Source organism: Trematomus bernacchii, unplaced genomic scaffold (genome assembly GCF_902827165.1).
Source record: "Trematomus bernacchii unplaced genomic scaffold, fTreBer1.1, whole genome shotgun sequence".
In the NCBI taxonomy this organism is placed as follows: domain Eukaryota; kingdom Metazoa; phylum Chordata; class Actinopteri; order Perciformes; family Nototheniidae; genus Trematomus; species Trematomus bernacchii.
In genome coordinates, this window is record NW_022987720.1 from 14,438,794 (window position 1) to 14,463,573 (window position 24,780).

General features: G+C 39.5%; 1 protein-coding gene across 1 annotated transcript in view; it reads right to left on the reverse strand.

The window, feature by feature from the left end:
- Positions 1-24,780, reverse strand: part of asic2 (acid-sensing (proton-gated) ion channel 2) — a 102,611-nt gene that overhangs the window by 21,361 nt on the left and 56,470 nt on the right. Inside the window, exon 2 of the mRNA XM_034143861.1 lies at positions 5,790-5,940. Coding sequence (XP_033999752.1) covers positions 5,790-5,940 — 151 coding nt within the window. The remainder of the gene's footprint in view (positions 1-5,789; positions 5,941-24,780) is intronic.

The following is a 24,780-nucleotide window of genomic DNA, read 5'->3' on the forward strand; positions in this document are numbered from 1 at the left end:
GGTGATTGGTGGTCCAGCTGTAAATTCACAGAGGGCCCGCTATAGTAACTCTACGAGAGAGTAATGTCAAATGACAGTACAATTGACCAATCATATCTTCCCTCTAAATGGGTGGGCTTTATTTTCGTGGACTTTATGACAAGTTCCGCCCGCTGTGAAGTTGATGCATGTGTGTTATAGAGTGGTGCAGTGGCACGTCCTAAAACCCGGAAGTAAGCTGCGCACGGGTTCCCTCGACACAAAAGCAATGGGATTTCTCCATAGGATTTTGGAAAATAGCTTGAAATAAGGTCTGTGGAAAACGAACGTGTTAGATAAATGCACGTTTTGTTCAACCGGATAATATCCACATGTCTACCTTACTTTTATAATTTTCTAATCATAAATCTAATCGATAGATTTATGATCGATAGATTTATGATTAGCATAAGTTCGTTCATGATGGCTCATGTCAGTGATAGTGATTACATCGTTGCGAAATTATTAACCGAGTGATTTTCAAGATTGAGTTACAATGATAAACTGGAGTGGCAAAGGATCAGCTGCATGACCCGCCGTCAAGTACTTCATCCAAAAGGACAGGAGGATGGACTTTGTGTTTGTGAATTGATCATCAAAGGTAGGCCTAAGTAATTTTCAATGTGGGCCGCCGTGCCGACTTAATTCATTTTTAATTGTTACTTGGCTGTGGGTGCCCTGTCATGATAGGTGTTTATATAAATGGTGTTGTTTTGTGTAGTAGAGGGTCGCTGTCACTGATGCGTTTTGCACCCCGGGCCGCTGTTTTGATATTCCGCTGTGGTATACGCTGTGATGTAATAACTCTTCTTTTTTTTCGAGGGAAGGGGGGGGTCAGAGGGCCTAGGTATAAAAGTCACGGCTCGCCACTGACATTATTTATAGTGAAAACCACCCTTGAATGATGGGATAGTAGACTAAAAGCTTTAGGAATCCAAACTATAACATATAATAAGTACCCTGTATCAAGATTGATGCAAAACAAGTGATATTTGACCTATTTAGAGAGGTTTAGCAAAAATAACCCCACCTTTGGGGTCATTTGGGTGGATTTGGGTGGATTTGCCGTTTCTCTGGAACCCATTGGTCGATTTTGGTGATTGACACCTCTTTTGAACCGTTAGAGCCAATAGAATCGAAGGGGAAGTTCCACATACACACACAAACGTTACCATTGAGGAGAGAGATTTACGCGCAGCATATCGAAAGCTAGGTTATGCTTTGAAAACTGAAACCTAGGCTCAAACTAGTACATATGAAGATGGATTATCAGTAATCATTTCAAAGTGACACAGACACATTGGATTAACCATTGGATTAACCTTCAGCAGCGTTTTTATCATTTTAATGCCATTGAACACGACTTTTGATCAGAACAACAGCTAAGGTAAGAAGCTTCCTCCGTGAAGCTACGTCTTGTGATGTCTGTTTTCGCTGCCTCTATCGCGAGTTCGGATCGCTCAGTGATTATACTAATATTTCTGGAATCTGTGAAATCCCAGTTTGCTAATCGATATCTTGTTTGTGCAGATACGATAAGTAATACGGGTATTTAAGCCGTGAGTTCTGTGCTAAGTGAGATAGCATTTCTTCGCTCAGGGCTCATTTAGACGCTTCTTGTGAGACTTGTGTTTTGTTTTGGTAAAAATGGTTCGTATCGTCAGTTAGCTGAGTTTCTTCCCGTTAAGCTCGCAAAGATCGCGGCCACTCTAGTCAATGGGTGCTATTCCACCAGACACGCCGCGTTACGGCTCAGAAGCGCCCCAGAAGCGTCTCGGCGCTGGGTTCCGCTCAAAATAGGATTCAAGTCTATTTTTCGACGCGACGCGAGGCGTTGCAGAGGCGCCAGGCAGGAAGTGGACCGGTCAGAGCATCCGGCCCATCCCCAAAATAAACTAATTTTGCAGACCCTATCCCTCCGCAGTCTTTCAAGTAGGAGGATAAATGCCAGAGTTCTCCTCCGGTTTACAGGCAGGTTATTTCTTCGAGATCCTGTTGATCATTTTCCCCAGATGAAGTATCCTATTAACTTTTTTGCTCAAGCCCAATCATCAGCTTGACATTTTTATTTATCAAATACTTTGGTTTGTGATCAAATACCTGCAAAATGAATGAAATTCAGATTTGTGTTTAGTGCTCATCAGTTAAGGTTAGCATTTGCTAACATAATAACAAATACGTTTTTTTCTTTAACAAAACATTATATAACAAAAAAAGTTATCAATTTTGATAGCTTGTTTTGCTTTCTATCATATCAAATTATCGCCATCAGCCCATGAGTTTTCCAATTGTGAGGGTAATGTAAATCAGTCTTAAACCTTTATGTTGTAAGAACGTCTCATCTGTGTTGATTCTCTGCTGTTTAGTCATTCCCTTGATTTGCTTGATTTGCTGAACCTCCACTTTACATTGTATTGATTTATATTTGTCAATTTTGTCTCTCCGTTTCCATATCAGGCGTATTTTAATGAAAAACAATCTCCGTTTAATTGAGGGTGCAAGAGGGAAACCATTTCATACTAAGATCTGGTATTTGCACTTTTTGAACAAAGTAGTATTATTCTATTTTCTGTTGGGTACACATTTATTCTGTGCTGCTTTAGAGATAATTTTACAGACTGGAAGTGAAAGAAAAGTGTGCTCCAACAGCAGCAATTGAGATCTACAGAGGCAGTGATAGTGCAGTTAAAGTTCACCAAGACCTGCACTAATTAAAGATTTCAGGCTGCTGCTTAAATATTAAACATTTAGTTATTTCTGCCATTTCTCCTCACTAATGTAAGAAACTCCATGGTGCACTGAAATGAGAACAGCTTGATGTTTCCAAGAACTAAAAGCAATAGTTGGAAACACACATACACACAGACACAAACATCCCACTGACCTAACACCTCAGAGGGAAGTAACACAAATAGAAGAGATAAAAGGATCAAGGACTTTCCACTTCAACTGTGCACTTGTTTGTTAAACCTGTTGTTGAACAAATATCCTTCGGCTCCTTTTAGGTGCTTCTCAGAGTGCTTTTTCACCTTTGCTTTGATTCAATCAACAGAAGACACAAAGAGTGCAGAGGCACGGTGGATTGTTGCCCTTACACTCAAATCCTTGTTGGGCTTTACTTGTCTGTTTGCCATACAAAATCAGCGCCAAGATCTGAGATGATGGATAGCACATTGATGGAAAAAACGCAAACAGAATCAACCATAAAGCTCAGACTGATAATGATTTACAAAGTGAGCAAAAGGGACACATTAAGAACAAATATGTACAATGCATATTTATAATTCTTCATCTAAGAGGAGCTGAAAACAGAACTCTTCTTTCTGAGTCTGCATCTCTCCATCAATGATGTCGTTACAGTGAGCACAATGTCACTGGTTGCTTAGGAACTCCGAAGGTATATAAGTAACTTTCCAACGATTTGATCTAAAACAGATGTGTTCGATTTTTTCCTTCTAAATATGTCAGTGTCTGATATAAGAACAAATTGAAGTTGAATGTCTTCATATTCTCACAGGCTATAATGTGTTTGAAGAGCTTTTCTCCCCAGTGCCAAATCGCTGCTCTGCTGCTGTAGGGAAGCGTGCTGTAAACACACTACTTTGATCAAGACTGCTTGACGAATCTGAGACGGAAGAGGCCTGCCCGCCGCTGAAACTTCAGATGACTTTTAGAAAAATGTCAATGTGTTGCAGGACTTGAAACTTCTTCTCCAAAATGTATTTTTGAGTCTGAGTGCTCAGGTTCACGGATTAAAAAGTTTATATAAGATAAATATATTTTTTCCTAATAAATCATTCATGCAGAGTTACTTTACTATTCTAAGCATTTCTGAAATTAGAACGAAAAATATTGGTACTGTAATATGTATTTACATAGATGCAGCAGACATCTGAACCAAAGGATACACTTCCACAATGCTCAGCTTGCATACAAAAATAATAAAGAACACTAACTTGTTGCCTGATTACTTCACCTTCATTGTGATTAAATAAGGTTTACTTGAGAAAAATACTATCCAAACAAAATACACATTCAATCGACTTACTATTTCCATAAATAGGCAGGTTGGTCTTCAAAAACAGTGAGGACAAAGCTGTGTATCCAGGCAACAGGCACCTGTTTTCCTCCCACCACTCAAAGTTATATTTTTCACATCATGAAACATATATTATTTTATGTTTGTCCGTCATGATAAAGTGAGGAGGAGGGTCATGGCCAGCCTGCAGCTCTCTGGAAAGAGTTGTGTGCTTATAGAGCCTCAGAGATGGGGGGGGGGGGGGGGGGGGGGAAGAAATTGTTCGAGAAGGTCTCTCACAGCACAGGGATCTGGCTCAGTTGTGGAGACACTGCGGTTCCTGCTGAGCTGACTCAGCTCATCTGGGATAATTAAACCACACAGGGATAAACAAGGGCACTGCAAACTGCAGCCTGCTGTGAGACCAAGCTCCACATGCTGACAGAGTGGTGGCTGGTCTACAGTCTGTTTAAAAAGAAATAAAACCCCAAAAAGTTCAGAATAGGGGCCTGAGGGACCTGCTGTCCATAGAAGAACATGAGGAGGATTGATAGGATGCTGACTGTTTGATGATGAATCTTCTTCATGTTAAGCCTTGAGTAAATAATGTCCATCTGCAGGGCTGCTCAAGGCCTGGCTAGCTGCTCTGGGATCTCCCCCATCTGCCCTTCCACTGGTCCAGACGTGAGCCGGACCTTCAATGAGCTGGAATCACTCAGGCAGCGAGCCTCTCTATAACACTCAGTCTGAGCCACTAACGAAATCTCGAAATACCCACATCAGTATGCAGGATAATGTAGCAGAACTACTCTGTAATAAAGATCAGCAAAAAGGTGCCAGTGTTTGACATGAACGGGTTTTGATATGCATTATGACCACTGTGAAGTCTTCCTTCTCTAAGGAAAAATATCCTCATAGCCCTTCAGAACTGGATGTGCAGCGACTGACAATGCGCTTTGTTTCAAAGTCTTAGTCAGAGTGAGTACAGCAGCAGAATAAGCTTCAGGTCATTAGTGTTACACAAATTCCTTAAAGTGGACGAAAGAGGCTTTTACAAATGGGCCTTTTAGTGGTTGTGTGGACAAATCCTGGAGTATTAGTCTCGGTGTAATGTAATCTATGAAAGAGTGGAGAGCACAAGAGAGCTACAACAATAAGAAATAAAGTCTTAACGATAGCAACAACAATAGGATTACCCCCATTGTATATGCATAATATTGTAGAAAACAATTTGATAAAATAGCTGATAAAAATCACATCTTCAATCATTCCAGTAGCTTTATTTGATTTAGATAGTTAATAAGAGTTTCTGGGTTTAAAAATGTCCCTGAAGTGATTTTATCAGAAGGACACTGAATCATTTCTATGCTAATTATGGCTCAATCTAATTATGTGAATACAAACATAATTGTGGTCCAAAAGCTTAGTGTGGGGCACAATAAAAAAATGATGTCAATTTATTTAGTTCTTTTCAGTTTAGATATATTTCTATTGCAGGCCAAAATACTAAACATTACAGGAAAGAAAGAGAGAAGGCAGGAAAGTGAGAGGCCGTGTAAAAATGTTATGTGACAGTAATTGCACGACTTAAACTACATGTTGAAAATATGACCACATGTGATGCATTTGAAGGCAGCTTAAGATAAGGAAAAAAGAGAAGAGGGAAGAAGAGAAGTGCACATTTTCTTTAGACTGGCTCCTTATTATATAAGATAGAGATAAAGCAGGAGAGGTGAGCATGTGATGATTTCACCTGTGTCCCCCCACACCGGCAGGTACTCGTCCTGCTGGATGTCCAGCATGATCTCCAGTCCGTTTCCTGTCCCCCCCTTCATGGTGGTGCGGAGCGTCTTCCCCTCCTCTTCAGCGTTGAACATGTAGCACTTCCCATACCTGGTGAACACCTGAGAGGAGACACAGAGAGAGGGCTGATAAGTGATGACTCATATACTCTCATACATACTGCAGGGATAGCATTGATGTAGATAAACTTGCCTATTGTACAATGATGAAACAAATTAACTACCATGCAGAAGAAATGTTCTTAACCAAGTACATCAATTTATTATCAAATGATGAGCTGCAATATATTTCTTGCATCTCAAGTTTAAAGAGTTTTATGTTACACACAATTATCACTCCAACAACAAACGTTACCCATCTACATGTATGTGTCTTTCTTTGGTATTCGTCCCTTTTTTGACCCAATTTGCATTCTTCTTTCAAATGGTAAGGGTATCTTCTTTAATGTTTTTTAGGGCAAGTGAGGCTAAAAATGCCATTCATTTTGGCTGGCTGTGACAGTTCAAGTTAACGCTGCAGAGAGGCACTTTCATTCTCACATTATCTAACTCTCTTTCTGAGGAGCCTATAGCTGTTGAATTTCCAGCAGCTCATATCAGATAAAGACAAACATGTAAAAGTAACATTTCCTCGTCAAAAAGCAAAAATGATCCTTCCAATTCTGGCCCCTACTTTAACAGGACTTCAATAAATACTACAAAATAACACATCGAGCTATTAGACCATTTATTTTTCAACTAACGTCTCTTTGCCCCACATTATTAATAATGTACTGGGTTAAACTGCAGGGTGAGCTTTTTCAAGAAGTGTGTGTGTGTGTGTGTGTGTGTGTGTGTGTGTGTGTGTGTGTGTGTGTGTGTGTGTGTGTGTGTATGTGTATGTGTATGTGTATGTGTATGTGTATGTGTATGTGTATGTGTATGTGTATGTGTATGTGTGTGTGGTGTGGGTGTGGGTCTGTGTGTGTGTGTGTGTGTGTGTGTGTGTGTGTGTGTGTGTATGTGTATGTGTATGTGTGTGTGTGTGGGTCTGTGTGTGTGTGTGTGTGTGTGTGTGTGTTGTGTGTGTGTGTGTGTGTGTGTGTGTGTGTGTGTGTGTGTGTGTGTGTGTGTGTGGGTGTGTGTGTGTGTGTAACTCAAGCAAACATGTAAATGCGAGTGCAGTTGTGAGGTCTCTGCAGATGAGTAGTAATCACCATGACAACCATCCACTTCAATCAGTGCCATGACTGATTGAGAGGAAGTGACTGGTGAGGAGAGTTTAATAGAGACCAAGAAACCCTCTTCACCCTTGTCAGAAAAAAAAAGAATTTAAAAATCAATGTGACGTTTTCATACGATTTACAGGTTCCATATTTGATGTCTTTTCTGATAGAGGAAGGATGTTTTACAAATGGTGTGAAGAAGCGCTGTAATTATATAAAATGTTGACATTACTTTCACTCCATTGATACGTGTTACGGACATGCAATCTACGTTTAATATTTTATTTGACTTGAGAAAAGATTCCTGCTATATATGGAAATGTGCATTTATGCAGAACGCATTGCAATTGGAGAATTATAGGATTTGTATAATATAAGTAACATTAGCCAAGTTGCAACGTCAATGAGAAGTGGTCTTTATCTGCCCTGCCCTATATATGATTTACATTCATAACTTCATTTAATTTTGCTTTGTTCTTGACATATTGGGAAAGATACTTCAACAATAACGCAGTCACTGGATGCCAGATCGCTAGAGAAATGGCGGACGCAGCTATGAAAAAATATAGCAAGGTGAAATGCCAAACGCACAAAGCTGATTCAAAAAACGAGAATGAATCATGGGTTGGATTTCACGCGCTGGCAAGCACCGTAACCCTTTTTGGGTCAATGATGAGGGGCACAAAAAGTTCATGAAGCATGTGACTGCACTGCATTGTGGTCTATGAAGGCCACTGTAAGTAGATGTTATAGTCAGTCCCTTTTTCTCCTGCACTAAATGTTGATGTTGACGGTTCATGATTACTTTAACACTCTGAGCCAAGAAGGTAACGCTTTTTCAATTCCAAGGGATTAAAACAGACCTGAAGTTTTGTATTGATGAAAAACAAAACTAAATGGAAGGCAAAGTGCACCGCCAATAGTGTTTTTTGATTGTTTAAAGTTGGATTTTTCCTTAGATGCTCCTCCTCCTATATTGACACTAGCCTTCTCATGGATGGTTTACTGACCAAATCGATCGACTTGTTTAATGCCAAACTGCCAGAGAATTGGTGAGAATCGGAAGAATACGAAGTACCAGATTACAGGTTCATTCACCTCTGCGAAATTGAGGTGCCCCCGACAGATATGTATTTGCACAAAATAAATGACACACTAGGAGCTGCCGGAGCGTAGTAAAGAGGACAGCGGATAAATATTCATGATACCATCATTTCTAGTTTGCAGATACAAGATGAGGCTGTATTTCTCTGCTCAGTGTGGAGAAGAGAGACACCACCGGGGTCCAACATCCAACACTCATTTCTTATGAGGCCTGGAAGAAAATGTTAATCCTGCAATTCATCTTTATCTTATTTACCACGAGACATAACTTTGTATGTATCCTAACAATGTAACATGGTAATGTAGAATTGAATCCAATTTCCCAACACTCATTTGCTATTCTGTTTGTATGAGGAGAGCCAAGATTGCATTTAGTATTCTTCCCTTTTTTAAGTCATTGGCTCCCGAGTGTCTACTGTCAACATCTCTCTCACCTCTGCCTTTCTTCTAGGGAAAAGCTGCTCTCAGTGGGAACCTCTTTCACTCCCTTTGTCAAGCCTGATGTTGTTTGACAGACAGGGTCAAGGCCGGGTCAACATCCCATTAGACTTCAGTCAGACACAAAGGTCTTCCTTTGCCACTGGATGACAAAGACACTAACAAACCTTTGACAGTGGGGCTATGTCATTTTGCCAATCCTCTGCCCCTGACCCTGTCTCTGCTTGCCTCCACCTCTCACATCCCTCCTAATCTGCTGCCCCAGGTGGAGCCGTCAGATGGAGGAAGGTAATGAGTTCTCAAACCTGTCCAAAATGCAGAATATCTAAGGAAACACCACTCTGCCTGAACATTTGTGATGATAAAATGACTTATCAATTCTCATTTTACAAGCTAGCAATGGTGAAAAGGGCAAATAGATAATATTGACTCTCACTGTCTGCATTAGGGAGTTTGTCCCAGTAGTCATCTCTATAAAAATGGAAGAAGGAAAAAGAAAGTTTCTTGTAATAAACAAGGCTATAATAACTTGCGTTTTGTTGGTTTTCGATCAATGTAAACAACTGCTTAAAATATCTACTTGTTATGTCAATGGTGGCGCTTGAAGTGGAAAACAAGCAAACGATCATCGCCCAATCGGAAGTAGTTTTAGGCTACGCAGCGTTGTTGTATATTTCAGTTCTCTACTTTTACTGCTGTTGTCAGCCTTGTTTCCAGCCGCTACTATTCAAAACCTACATTTCCTACTTGTTGCTAGGGTTAGCCGTCAGCTTGTGAAAATAGTGTAGCTTTTAGCCGCAGAAGAAGAAACATATATTTCCATCAGAAGCTAGTGGACCAGAACAGATTTAAAAGAAGAGGCAATGTTGTTATTGCATTTATCAAGAAATATGAAATATGAACCCGTCTGCCTAATGTTTAAATAGGGAATTGCTTGCTTACATAAGCACATAATGTAATAATTTAGCGATGAAGAGTTTACACCTTAATCGAAAAGAGAACAAATTAAATAACATTCCTTTAGTTTTTTCGCCACAACTAAAAGTTTTCATTCAAAAGAGGGCGTTTTAGCTGCTTCGGTCTGTTCTTGTTGTTCTGTTTGGAACATGTTTTAATTGAGTCAGGGTTCTGTACAAAATGTAAAGAGACTTCAAACTCAGTTGCTGCCAATATCACATTAGTTTCCTTGCCAACCAAGCCAGAGGTCTGAGAGCGGAGCAGCAAGCGAGGGCACGTGCAGCTCTGCTGCCAATTAAAATGCCTTTTGACCAACGCAACACGTCTCATTAGTATTCACAGCTGCAAGTGTGAATGTCTGGAAGCGCGGAGCAGCAAACATACCATGACCTCGCCTGCTTACTGTGTAATGCCTCCCATGGAGTAGAAGTCAACATTTACATGGCTATTAGCGTTTATTCCTGTCATGATGAAAGGTCAGTTGTAAGCACCAACCACCCACAAATCCGACCCTTAAACATGACCCTGGATAACTCATAGAATTGGAAATATATGTGTGCACAAACAGTATCACTGAAATGCTGTACAAAATATGTATGACATTGTCTGCAGTAGTTACTAAGCTCACCATGTTTAACTCCTACAATTCTAAATGTGTTTAGCTTTCTTTGCTCTCTATTTCCTATCACTGCTTTGCAAATGGCTTGTTGACCTGATGCCAACAACACTGAAAGCTTATTGCTTCAGAAAGAGGATGCTATCTTTCTCTATTTTAATGCTCCCTTCCCAATAGCTCTTTCTTTATCTTGTCCGTCCATGTTTTGTCCAAGCCTTCCAAATACCCTGAAGTGCATCATCATCCATCATATTTAAAAGTAATACTTTCAATGCTACTGACCCAGAAAAACCTCTATACAACAATAAATAACTTATCTGCCATATCTGCCACTGATTTGTTGATGCAGGCAGTCCATTTAAAAAAACATGATACACAGATATGCTTGATGGTGAGTATTGCATCTGTAATATTACTGCTGTCTGAAATTGGACCTAGCTTCCTGAGGAGCTTCTTCATTGGGTATGCCGCATGCTGACCTTGGTATTACATTCTGTCAGTTGTGTTGTTTATGCACCATTATAAAGCAAATACATTTATTTCCCCCCAAAAAACAGGAAGAGGCACTGATGTCTGAATTCATTATTTGTTAATGTCACCCCTGTTATATATTTTCCACTATAAAATAAGTAGGTAATAGGACACCTCTCATGCCTATTTGTTTTGCTAGCGGGCGAGAAATAAAAGGAAAAACTCTGAAGGGTACATTTAAATGTTAAACACAACAGTCCGTCTAGCAGTTTTATCAGTTATCATGAACCTTCTCCAAGTTTCAAGGTTGGAACGCTTTGGCATGAGCTGTTTATTGCGATCTGCTGTTATTGTTTGACGAATCAATATCCATTATGAGAGAATTTAGCAGCCGCTTCATGACTTGAACAAATAAAAGCAGATAGGGTGTTTCAGTGCAGACAGAAAGGGAAAATAGAGGCCTGTTTATTGCCGAGGATTACTGAGAGAAGAAGAGTTGAGTAAAGTTTATGAAAAAAGGTCTTTGAGTTGCAAGGTGTGCACTTTGTCCGCTGTCGAGAAGTGGTTGTACTGCTGAGGGGATAAATAATGCAGAGGGCTGCTGCATTAGCAAAAGAGTTGGCAATGAGTATAGGAAAGGAGGGGTTTAAGCTCATACACATGCATCTGCCTCACTCATAATTATGGCTTTATGCACACCACTCCACTACCTGCATGCCAAGCCAGCCCCCGTGCACATTACACACCCTCACATCCCAAACAATTATATATCACATTAAACCAATTCAGCCATTTATGTGACGTGGTTGGAGTTTTATGGAACGTACAGTATTTACCATTGCACCCTACTTCTGTCATGCCAGTCAATATTATTTTATTTTACAGGACAGCGCACACAGAAGGCAGGGCTGTGATAGGACACAAAGGATTCCTGTCACTGCTGCCAGCCTGATATTTATGCTCTTGGACAGGAGGGAAAAGGGAGGGTAAAAGTCAGGGGAGGGGGAAAAATCTCAAATCAAAAGACAAACCAGTCTTGAGTGAAAAAGTTGATTTAATCCCTTTGGCTAACCTCTGACCAGATCATTGTCTTCAGCATGGATTGCACGCTGAATAATTATTTGGCTTAATGGAGTTTACATTCAGGGATGTCACAGAGACAAAGAGGCTGTCACCTCTGCTTGTTGGACTTGATTCATTACATTGCTGTTCGGCAAAGCTTTCCATTCTATTTTCTGTCTGATACCCCAGCAACACCAAACGTATCACTAATCATTAAGCCTGGCTGTCTGAGAGAAATGTAATATTGCTTTCAGTTTTTTAGGGAAGAAGGTGTAATTATGGATACACCAATCAACTGTTTATATCAACTTGGGGTGCAACAATGCTTGTTTTGTGTCCAAGTATTGTGGGTATACTGGGATCCGTTTTGTAAAACACAAGGCACAGGATTACTGTGGTAAAAATATATGTTATGATGAAATTCACAAAGACACTGTAATACCTAATATGTCACTGATCTGTATCATGGCTGGTACTGACCCACTTAATAACATCAGCATAATACAGATCTTGAACATTGAACATCCAAAATTCTCAGTTATTTGACATGTTGTCATCCATCCCTTTCATCAATAAACAAAACCGGAACTGCCTGTATCAAGATGGAGAAGGTAACAACCAAAAATAGGCCAACCAGCCAAATAGCAACATCACCTCAAGCCATGAAGGAGAACATCACCCCACAGAGGATAACACAAACTCGAGACCAATAGCAAGGCTGAGTCAAACCTTTACCCTCAAGCTCATGAGGGACGAATGAACATCCTCACATTAAACTTGCAACATGCATGGGTAAGCCCTGCAGGTAGCTTTGCACCTTATTTGTAAAGTAAGTTATGGTTTCCTATTTTCTGCTGAAGCTTATATGTCTTTTAATAAACCCTATTAATTAAATGAAATGCAAAAACAACAGCTTGTGGTTTTCAGTGGAAGATACATGCTGGTATTCTTTCTTTCCTCAGGATGTGTCCAGCTATAGCACATGCAACCTCAGTGTGACGGCAAGAATCCCATGTGATGTAAAGTCATTGCTTTTTGCAGATGTTCACCAAATAATAGTTTCAACTCAGCAGTCCTTCTGATTGTGTTTATGTATTGATTAAACAAATCATACAAAGTATATAGTTGGAGTTTAAAAATCCATCCCTTACTTTGAAAATACTATCAATCATCTATCGATTCAGTATTCTACAGCAGATATTAAAGGTTGCTCAATAGGCTGCATAGCTTTCAAAGTGTTATGTCTTAACAACAGTAAAGATGCATACAAATATATACATTTTCTCTGCCCTGTGTAACTATATTCGTCTTCTTAATATATAGTGTGCGTTCTCATCAAGGTCCTCAGGATCAGACGCTGCCTGCCGCATTGAGTTCTCACTGAATATTAATTATATTACTCTCCTTCCCTTCAACCTCCCCTTTTTCTTGCAGGTGCAGAACAAATGTAATATTAAAGTGACACGTTCACTCTCTAGCTCTCCCTATTTGCCGGCATGTCAGTCATATCAGTGTGCAGAAGGCGTCCAGATATAGCTGGTGACTACCGGCTGTCACCCCACACTCATCAATCACATCACACACACCCAGCCATTATTTTTAATAAGTCGCCTCTCGCTGATGGCCGGCGGGGCTCTATCTCACCTGTCACAGTCTGGCTCTCTTTGCTGGAGCTGATGCAAGGCTGAGTAATGGACCAGGAGTAAGGGACATGTGGCAGCTCATAATCAGCGTCAGGAAACCAACTCAGCTGACTGGATGACAGGCCTTGTCTTCTTCACAAGATGGTAAGATCATGGCCATTGTCAGCTGTGACCTTCTTCTCCAATAGGTCTCCTTGAAGAGGGCAGAGACCTGCTGACATCCCTCAGAATAAAGGGCTCTCTTCTGGCTCTTATCTTTGACAAACCCTATTAATATATAGGACCTGGCAAGACGGTGGAGCTTCCTCATGATGATCAATACCAGCAGCAAAGCCTCATTATCCCTTAATGTCCAATGATACTTGCAGATTGGTTTCCTGATGGAGACGAAGACATCGAAAACAAATCACCCATTATCTCATCCTCTGGGGTATTAACCATGGCTCGGGTCACATGGGTTCTACAACCGAGACACATTGTTTTATGGACACACAATTAACGTCCAGTGGCATTGTTCAGTAAACATTTGGGAATTAAAGAACAACTTGTATAATGCTGTTCATGCCCAGTCATACATTTGTTAGCAATGCTAGCTGCGTGGCTCTATAGATGACAATCTGCCACATTGGTTCAGACTGTATACAACCTCTAAAACTACTTGACCAATCATACTGACATTTGATAAAGGCAATGATAGGCCCCAGAGAATACATTCTTTCAACTTTAGCTGACTTTTATATTAAGCATCACCAGCAGTTTGACATGTTGTTTTTGAGTGATTTTTGACTCAACAGCTATTAAATGGATTGCCATGAAATGTTCAAGTTATTTTAATATGCCCCCTCAGAATGCATTAATCACCCTGGCAGCCTTTAGGTTTAGTTTAGATATACATATACATACTAATGCAATCATGCTTGAGGCTTATATGCACCTTTGTTTTTTGGAAAGTAAAACCAATACTGGGGATCGTACTAATGTTTTGTTTACCTCAGAACCGGTGTGCACATAGATTCACTAACCCGTGCGGTATTCATGTTTAAATTTGAACTTGAATCATGCATTGATTTATTTACTTACTTCTATTTTCAAAAAATTGAACTCCCTCAAGAAATATGAATTTTCTCCTAACTTCATGGAGGAACAGTAATACAGCAGACACATGCACACACATGTGTGGAGGTTTTAGAGAAGCAAGCTTTTCTTTAAAAAGCCTATAGCCTCTCTTAACTTGACAAGGTGGCATTTTTTTAAATTGGAAAGTCAATAACAGTGGGCCAAATAAGGATTACAAAGTAGTTGGTGAGTAAGCAACTCTTTCTGCATGCATTGGGCTTCCACATGTGGAAGCGAGTCCCTCGTGAAATAACGATTTTAGCAGAGTTTTCCTTGAAAATGAGGAAAAATAACCCTGGGATAATAACACACCGTAATATACTGACCTGACAGCAGCTTGCAGCCATGCTAGAGCAGCATTTCCTATCTGCTGTGCAGCAGAGCCACTGGTCCATGAAATAACACAGCCAGAAAGAAATAACCACTAATCAGCTAATGATTTTGGAGCTTCAGTTTAAAAGATTTTGTATCACAGTAATCGGGAGCACTTCGGGATCTGAACTCAGATATGAAGTGCGTTTAATAAATTAAACGCATTATTATTATTATTATTATTATTATTAATCAAGAGAGAGAGAAGGCAAGTGTTTGTGTGAATTTGAGCAAATGTGTGTTCACCCTTTACCTGTTAAGAAAATAGTGCATATAAAAAAACTATTCAGAGCATGTTTACTTCTATGGTGTTTCATTTATTTCAATAAACAGTAAGATGTGTAAGCGTGTGGAGTAGTGAGTTGATCAGAGCACCAAGAGTGGCCGTATTTCACCTGTTATTGTGTTCAACTACATCAGAAAAATACACACCATCTACTTTTATGCAAGCAAGAAATCAATAGGCCATTTCCCCAAAGCCACAGAACTATCTGAAGGCCGTAAGGTATTACTTCACCATCAGAAATGGTACCATTTGTACTGCAGTGAGTATTTCACCACTTTGATTTTATTTCCGTGATAAATACAAATAGAATACTTTTGCAACGGCAGCACAGTCTTTCTCTTGATTTCATGTTCCTGGAAATGAGCTCACCAAACGCAGATGAACACATCTTTTACAACACAAGGTCGTCAATGCCTGCTCCCAATGCACATGGCTTGGCTCTGGATCTTCTCTATGTCGGGCCCCTAAGGATGAACTAATCAATTCAGGAAACTTGTACTGTACTTCAATTCAACGCCACCCCTACAAACAACAATATTGTTGTGGAGAAGTGGGTTATGATGCAAAAATGATTTTAGATGTTGCTATGCACCAAAACTGACAGAGCCTGTTTTTTAAAGGTTGTTGGCCTTGTTCCATACCACAGAATCACCGTCCCCATTTAGCCCAGCCAATCAAAGCTTTTTAGGGGGGGTTAAAGAATAGGTATAGGATGGGATAAGATAAAGGATGAGAATAGGAAAACAAAGATAACAAAAATGAATAAGATCACAGAGGTTGTTGACTGACACAACAAATTACTTTTGAAGTCGTCCCATTCCTTTAATTGACATGGCAAGTTCACTACTAAATGCTACTCATACTAGAGATTATGAGTCAACTTAAAATTGACAAAATGGGGATATATAACCTCCTGGTGGTTACTAAAAATAAAACCCAGAGCTGTTGGCGAACACAACAAAGGAAGGTGTTTTTAAAAGCTTTCCGGAGATGATTGGCCTCTAAAACCTGACCACAGTTTCTCTTTTCCACTGCCATTATGTGGAGTCTCATTTTAATGGCAAAGGCAAAGACCAGTGACTGCTGCCTAAGACCTAAGAATCACAAGACATTTTACTGCTCTCACTGTCACACAGAACTGTTTGATATTCATACAGTATGGAGGATCAGAGGAAAATAACACTTTTAAGCTATGTCTCTGTCTGTGAGGTTGGTGCTCTTACTAATACTTGCAATCATAAAAGTGTGATCTATTTGTACGGAGTAAAAACAGCCCATGTTGTCAAATGCAGGCAGGGTTCTGCATGTGGAGCACAAGATGTTCGAAGAAGTGAATATGAATAATAATTTGGCAATGGGTCCCTGCTGCTGTACAGATATTATTATAGCCGCAGTGAAATGACAGGTGACATGGGCAGCTAAATGTAATTGGGGAGCCATCTGCAGAAATGAAAACAGCTGATCTTGCATTTCCAAACTGTGCGATGTCTCCTATCACCATCGATTGTACGGGAGTTCTCACGATGGAAGCTTCGGCTCCCCATGAATTCAGGGACAGCGCAGAGAAAGATAACGTCTGCATTGTCTCATTCGGCTGCATGAAATTAGATAAAGTGATGGAAAATAAATGAACAGTAATGCTGGGAACAGATATGCCAAATATATAAAAATACATTTCCCTTAGTTTCTCATATTCATACAAGGGGCAGAGAGAGTGGGTGTAGGGACACAGAGATATGAAATCAGATGAAATTACCGCCAATTGTCTAGATGTGCTGTGTGTGTACATTTGGGTGTGCTTTCTGTGTAGAAGATGTAGATGTAGAGAAATAAACAGATAGTATTGGCAGTAAGGGCCTCAAATTCTCAAAAAGCAACACCGGGACCAACTGGTAAACAGTCATCTTGTGTTTCAGAAAAGCAGTAATATTCCCTACCTTGATGGGAAAATTCTTGCAAAGTGTGTTATACAGTAGATGTCATTGAATACACACTCATCCATTGTGGTTCATGTAAGTGAGACAATTATGGTTCTTAATTTCATATATAAAGCAATATGCAAAATGGGAAGTCCATCCAAAAGCAGGTATTGCAGCAACATGCATATTTTTCTAATATTGTCCCTAAACTCAGCTAATGTAGGCCCCTGCAACGTAAGTTAATACAGTCCGAAAATGTTATTATGTGCCAGTTTATCTCAAGGGATTCCAGACACGAGAGAAAACCTTGCTTGCTCATACTTCCATCTGGTACTTAAATATTTGTCTGCCAAATACTGTGATGCAATTTCATGTTATTAAATCACGTACGATTTTCAAGGTAGATGTAAAGCTATTTATTAAGTTTGGAGATTTGCGGTCTTGAACCAGGCTGGACACATTTCAGGAAATAAATATCGAGAGGGATATGAAGAAAGATAATTCAAAACTGCGTAGTGAAGCCGCTACATCTGGCCCATTCTGTTAATGTCCTTATGAATGGCTCAGTCAACTCCAGTGTGATTTATAAGGCTCTGCTGTAACAATAATGGCATTAAAAAAAACAGTTAAAACCACATAGATGATGGCTATGTACTTTTGCCTGCCTGTAAATTAACAGCCTCGCCATGAAACAAGGTTTGGTCTTTAGAGCATATGGAAAAACTGATATGTCATGTAGTATCAGCGGTATTACATTATATATATTCAAACCTCTCCTCTGACATTATCAGCTGTTTGACAGAAAAAGGACAAGCTCTCGCATTTCCTATTTAATGAACAAAACAAAAAAACTATCAGTCCAAGAAAATGTCGACAACAGGGCAAGTACTCCCTTGGCTTCCACCTCCTACGTAGAGGAAACTGACAAATGTCAATCCTTCAATCACAAAACTGCTGGCCTTTCCAAAAGTGAGAGAGCCAGAAACACTTGTTTCACCTCCAAAAAGAGGATAGTAAAGGTGGAAATGGAGTGAACCACACTCTGTCACCTTCAGTACAAGACATTTACTAAATGAAGCACTCTCCATGCAACATTACCCCTCTAAAATCAGGGACTAACACTGAATTTGAATGAAATCCATCTGAATGCCTACCAATCCCCCTCCTGCCCTGATACGCACACACAAAGGTATGGATTCAGTTTGATTTTTCTGATGGCCGAACTTTAGTCGATGACTGACTTCATGCAGAAAGCAGAAAGTCCTAAGGCTTCTCCCAAAAATCTGCATGTTTGCTCAGAGGTGGAGAGTCCATCTGTTCATGTACATGTCCATCTGTTCCACACATTCATCCTTTCCATTGACATTACCATCTACAACCAGCGGATGACTGGATAACTGGGACCTATATAACACATACTGTAGAATTAAGCTCTCATGAATTAACTAAGTCAGTCTGCTGACCATCAATCAAAAGTGTTTCATGCTTTGTGAGCAAAAATAAATATGTTTATGTCAGAAAAAATCCTTTTCAAGGTTTTTGTTCTAAATGATCCCACTGATTGTGATGAGCAGATATCCCTATAACTAATATTAAAGGGGACCTATCATGCAAAATGCACTTTTGTACGTCTTTTATACATGAATATGTGTCCCCGGTGTGTCAGGGAACTCACCAAGTGTCAGAAAACACAACCCTTTCTCCAAATCTCTAAAAACGGGGCTGTAACGGAGCTGATACAGATTTGAAATTGTTCTGACGTCAGAAACGGGGAGCTCCGCCTATATGGGCAACTCTCCACCTATCAGGGGAATGGGGAGTTGGGCCACGGCCATTGCCGCTCGAAAGCGCTGGAGATGCTGTAGTACATATGCCAGGCCTGTAAGTGGCGCTGTAGTCTGCCACAAAAGCAGCGAAGAAGACTTCTCACAGAATCAGCCCTTGCAAAAACAGGGCTGGAAAAGAGCAAATAGAGCTAAATGAGGCATGGCTAAAATGCATGATCTGTTTGGTATTTTGAAAAAGAAACTTCACAGACATGTTTTATGTAGGTATGGCCCTACAATATATTATTCAAATATAGCATGATAGGTCCACTTTAAAATATGTGGCCACATTAGCAAGCAAAAAGCGGTGATATATTGAAAAAGGTCTGTACTGTAAAACCAGGGGGCAAAATATGGCACATATGACGCAGATCATGTTGAAACAATGCTATATTTACTCGGCTGCTACCAACCATTATATTACCAAATATCAAAACGTTTGTGTTATTGATTGATTGTCTATAAATAAACAGTATGGTAACACTTGTGTATGAAATATCGATCATCAAACACACACAACACATTATTTAGCTAAATTGCTCTTGTACATTGCTTCTATTTCATTTTGTATGATTATTTGTTAAAATTATATTTCAGTTTAAATGTTATCCATGTATTTCTCTCGATATGTACTTATCATCTCACCATAATTGTGTTGCTGCAACTATTGAATTTCCTCCCACAGGATCAATAAAGAGCTATCTTATCTTAATTGCAAAGGTAAAATAATTAATCAACTAAAAGGGGGAAATCAAAATATTGATAGGTGAAGATCTATAAATAACACTAAACCACAGTGTGGTGAACAATAGATACGACGTTTATGAGAAAGGACATAACGTCAATATGTAACTCCCATTTCATTTGTTGAAACTGCAAGCAAGCCATGAATCAACTGGCTATCTACAGCAGTAACATTTGTAAATGTTATATCATGAGTATATGGAGGCCCTGGGGTTCCATTTTCCTACCGGAGCTTGTAGAGACGACCAGGAATTGGCCAGTATTTGTCATCAGTATGGGGTAACACTGAACATAACTGCCCTCCACTGAGCCTTTATCATCATCAGCGGGACTCCTCACACAAACATTCAATATGGCTCTTCAAAGCTCAAAATGGTGTGCATTACCAGAGGGGGAAAAATAACAATAAATAAAAAAACTGACAGCTTCTGTATAATATTGACATATCTATTGTGATCTTATGCGTGTGGGCAGAGCAACGCCTCGGTGTGATGAATAATGATCCTCATGGAAAACAGAATGATTAATGAGCTTCCCGTGACATACACACTGACTGTTGTGCAGCAGGAATGTAATTGTGTGTTTACATGAAGCTGTGGAGGTGTACGGAGTGCGCAGCATTAATATTTAGTATTGTGTGTCTCTGCATGAGGATGCAACAAGTAGTCAGTGTGCATGTTGTCGGAGAATAGAAATGGAAAACAAGCATTCGAGGCACCAAACTGAAAAATGAAACACTAAAGAATTCAAGATTTTGGCTCACAGAGAAGCCTCCTATTGTGTAATAAATGCACTTAGAAGAGATGATAACATCACTGAACAATTTATTTAAAAAAGTAATGTAACATTCAAACTGTTTAACCGCATCAAATGCAGGTTTTCAAGGTAATGTCAATTTGATGTTGTTGTTTTTTAGTATTTGCCGTCTCTGTATTTCTGCCATCTGTCCATGCCTGTTTCACAGTCATTTCATCACTTATTCAAATGGGCCTCATTTAAGGAGCAAACCTGCACACACACTCGCCGGAGTCCATTTCATTAGGTATGTTATCTCTTAGATGCTGGCTCATAACTAACAGCAATGACCTGATGGTATGGAAAAGGAAAAAAGGGTGGGTGTTGTAGGTGATGACACATTTGAGGAGTTGACAGACTGCATGTTAACATCATTAGTCCTCCTGCTATTAAATTACTTTTTTTTTAAACTTCAATTTCAATTTAGTTTTGGGGCTGAGTTTGAAAATACATATTTATCTTCTAAATCTGTGAACACATCTTTCGGATAAGGTAATGAGACCAGACCTAAGGTATAATGATAATAATGATTTTGGGGCAAAACTTTAATGCACATTGATGAAGATGACAAGGTATTCTCTTAACTCCTCTACAGAAATATCTAACAAAATTTGCAATGACAATAATGCAACCTCAATCTGTTAATTAAGTCATTTTAAAAGGGGAACTCTACCACTTTTAAATATATTTATTGTTACAAGTATTGGTAACTTGTATTGCATATGCATATATAGTGGTACTGTATGAAGCCTTTTGGGGCTCCACTTGAGTCAGCGTCGTTGGAGCAAAAATACTAAAATGTTAAAAATGGAAAATATCTTCAATAGTGGAGTTAGAAAAAGCATGAGCCAACTACTGTCTTCAACAGAACTGTCGGCAGTCCAGTTGAATTGTGAGTAATGTTAGCGGCATGTAATAATAAAGACATTATGTCTGAATGGGCTTCATCAATTTAGACGGTCTGTTATGGATGTCTCGTTTAGCATGCACAGTGTTTTCAACGTAATAATTAAATGGTCTTTCGTCTGCAAGCACAGTGTTCATGGAAACAGGAAGACAATTTATATTACAGCAAGAATTAATAATGTATGGAGAAATATATTGTTGGGAACACCTTGTACATCGCCAGCAGCACATTCAGCATCCATAGGTGGTACTTCATGAATAAAGAAAAAGCGAGGTATTTTCCTCCTATTGGTGTCCTTCTCAGCTCTCAGTTGCTCTTACACTGTAATTGCCCAAAGTTAAAGTGCTTGATGACACATTTAAGCATACACAACAGAGGTGTGAAGCCATGACAGGAAGGGAGGTATACACTTAAAAATATTTTCAAAAGGCTCACCTCTTGTATGCCTGAAGAAAGAACACCCCACACCATCTTTTCTAGTGCAGCCCTACGGCAAGTGGCGCTGAAGTGAAATCCGGAAATGATAAGAACCGCTGATCCACTTCTCACCTTTGGGGAGTTGTTCCTGTTATTTCCGTGGGGAGCCATACTAAGAGCCTGCTTTCAGCCACTTAGAGAGGTGAAAGGAAACTCTTTAGCCAGCTTGGATAATCGGCCTTATCGGAACAGGGATCGTACAAGCAGGTGCTAACCCTCCCCTGGTCCCTGAAATTACAGTCAGCGAGGGGGCACAAAGCTGACTTTAATGTTGTTCTGCATATTCCATTAGCATACATGCTTTGTTATGAATCACAATAACTGATTTGCATTATTGTACATCTCGCATATGGAGGCACTTCGTATTTCCACCCTGTCAAATCCCATAAGAGTTAAACCGTTTTCCCGAACCTGATTTCCATATTTCTCATTCTATCATTCAGCCTTGAAAAATAAATTCAGAGTCAGCTATATATAAGGCTACCTTTTCACACTCCTGCAATACATAATGCCGCTTGTGCCAAACCCAATCACTGCATATTAATAGGAACACATTATTTCTATGGTTCAATTATTGCCCCAAACGCAATTGGAATTATTTTGTTTTAAACTTGGCTGCATGTTTGACAGTGTTTTTGTATGCTTTAAAAAAAAAGCTTATACGCACTGTGTTGAGTGCAGCCTAAGGAATAAACAAAAGAGAACCAATCAGTAAAATACTTCAATATGGATTCATTGTTCCTTAAAAAATCTGCTCATTTTGACTAGATAATGCAGATGAGTTAAACGTCATTATTATGTTAATGTAAGAATTATACTGATTTTCACCATAGTAGTTTGAATAATTAGCATCTCCTTCTGCATATCTGTAATATGACATTTAGAGTGCACTCAAGAAAGATGCATTAGGGACTTGTATGAACATGGAAAAATGTATGTATTGATATTTCTGTGTGAATAAACTATAGCAGTACATATCATTAAAAACATATTGGATGTCTATATTGCTTTTACAGACACTTGGTGTATGTGGGATGTGTTTGTCTCATGCCAGGATATATATGAATAAACAAGCAACAGGCGGTCTCTCCAACAGTGGGGGGTGTAATAGGAGTCAGCCTCACCTCAACAGGAGAATATTTTCCCTGATGAAAGTGATAATCATTTTCTAGGAGGCAGTGTAAAGATTTACCAGTCAGTGTGTAGCTGACGAGCAGAAAATCAGTGAGTCAATAAGATATTTTAGACGTATTTCATGTAAACAAAAAAATATTGCATGACCGAGAAACAATGACCTTCCTAACCACAGTCTGTGACAAAGTAAGGTTCAAAATTGAAATCTAAATCTCCTAGACGTGGTTTATTGCAGCTTCCAGGAAAAGATGGACTTGCTGATATTTGATCTTTTGCTTCTCATCTCTTTGTTATCTTTTAATATAAAGCACGCAGACCAGACAGGTTGGTAAACGAGAGCGTGTTCTGTGAGGTTAAATCTGAGGAAAGTTTTCCAAAAATGTGAAAAGATCTTTCAACTCACTCAGGTAGAACATGTTTGTGTCTGGTTTTGATCATATTTAAGATGTGGGTATCATGTATTGGACATTTTTGATGATGAAAATAAGAAATAATTTGACCACATATTAACTGTAATTTACACTTTAGTATAACAGTATGATATTGTATCTTTACAATGCTCTGATTTGTGCTCTAATAACGTTCCTAACAAAGTTTACCATGGGCAGCAAGTACTACTCTGCTGTTTGTTGCAATACCAATTAAGATGGTATTTTAATAATTCTGCCATAAATATGTTTAGCCGCTCCTCTGTCCTTGTTTTGCTTTTTGTGGCCCAATTTCACCGTCTGTATCTCATCATTAATTAGTTTAATTTTCTGTTTGTTGTCGTCTGAAGTATCTTTCATTTCCATGAGTATGGTCCTTAAGCTAACACCAACTATTGTTAGCAAAGGACCAGTGCAAAGCTACGGAAAGCATATGGTGTAGGTTTTCTAAAGTTATTTTTTAGTTTTAAGATTACACCTGTCTTTCATCAATGCCAAATAATTTCTGTTCCATCTTCTCCTGATCTCTGTCCAAGCATGTCTCTCATGTTGTCCAGAAATCTATCCAACACTGTCATACTAGTGGAAGAGCATAACAAATGTTGCACTTATCTTACATTTTGACCAATAATTCGACTCACTGAGTAAGATGATTGATGGTAAGATTGTTGAGATTTCTAGACAACTTTTCCCTTAATTGCAGAAGCCGATAATAACTCACACTCAAACCTAAATGGCAGTATTACTGTCAGTAGAATTACAGGCAGATGGTGGACAGGGTTTCTATATTCGTCCTGCTATTTTAACATTACCTCAACCCATTAAACCCAAGCAATCCAGTAAATCAATCCAAAATTGATTTCTATGCCCAGACAGGAAGAACTCTGTGTTTTTAAGGCGAGGAGAACAACGTAAGAGTCTTTCACTGAAAGACGGGTCGAGGGCACTTAGCCATGTGATGACGGTCAGCAGCTCCATTTTAGATTTTTTTTCCCGTTTGTGTGTATCAGCTGGGATGGCAGTCAAGGTGTTTAACATATGGAGTAATGAAGCCGACTGAGAGACAGATACAGACAGGCGGACGGACAGGAGCTTGCGGTAAATGGAAGGGGGGGAACAGTGTCACCGAAAATAATGAGCTTGGGGAGCTTCTCCATTCCCCGATCCTTCTCGTGTTTAGAGAGGTCACTCACCCTGTGGGCTTCAGGCTAATTGACTTTTAATTAGTGTCTGATCCAACACACATGCAGCCATGCCCAAGCACACACAAACACCTCCGCCGCTATGCTGGGGGGCGTAACAGGTTACCATAACGTCCTTCACCATCAAGTGTCTGAAGGAGTCTATTGCATGGTTACAGCAATCAACTTTGTTACACATGCAAAGAGTTTTTTTTCCTGAAAAAGTATGCATCAAGCTACACTTTCAGCATGGCCTGGTCT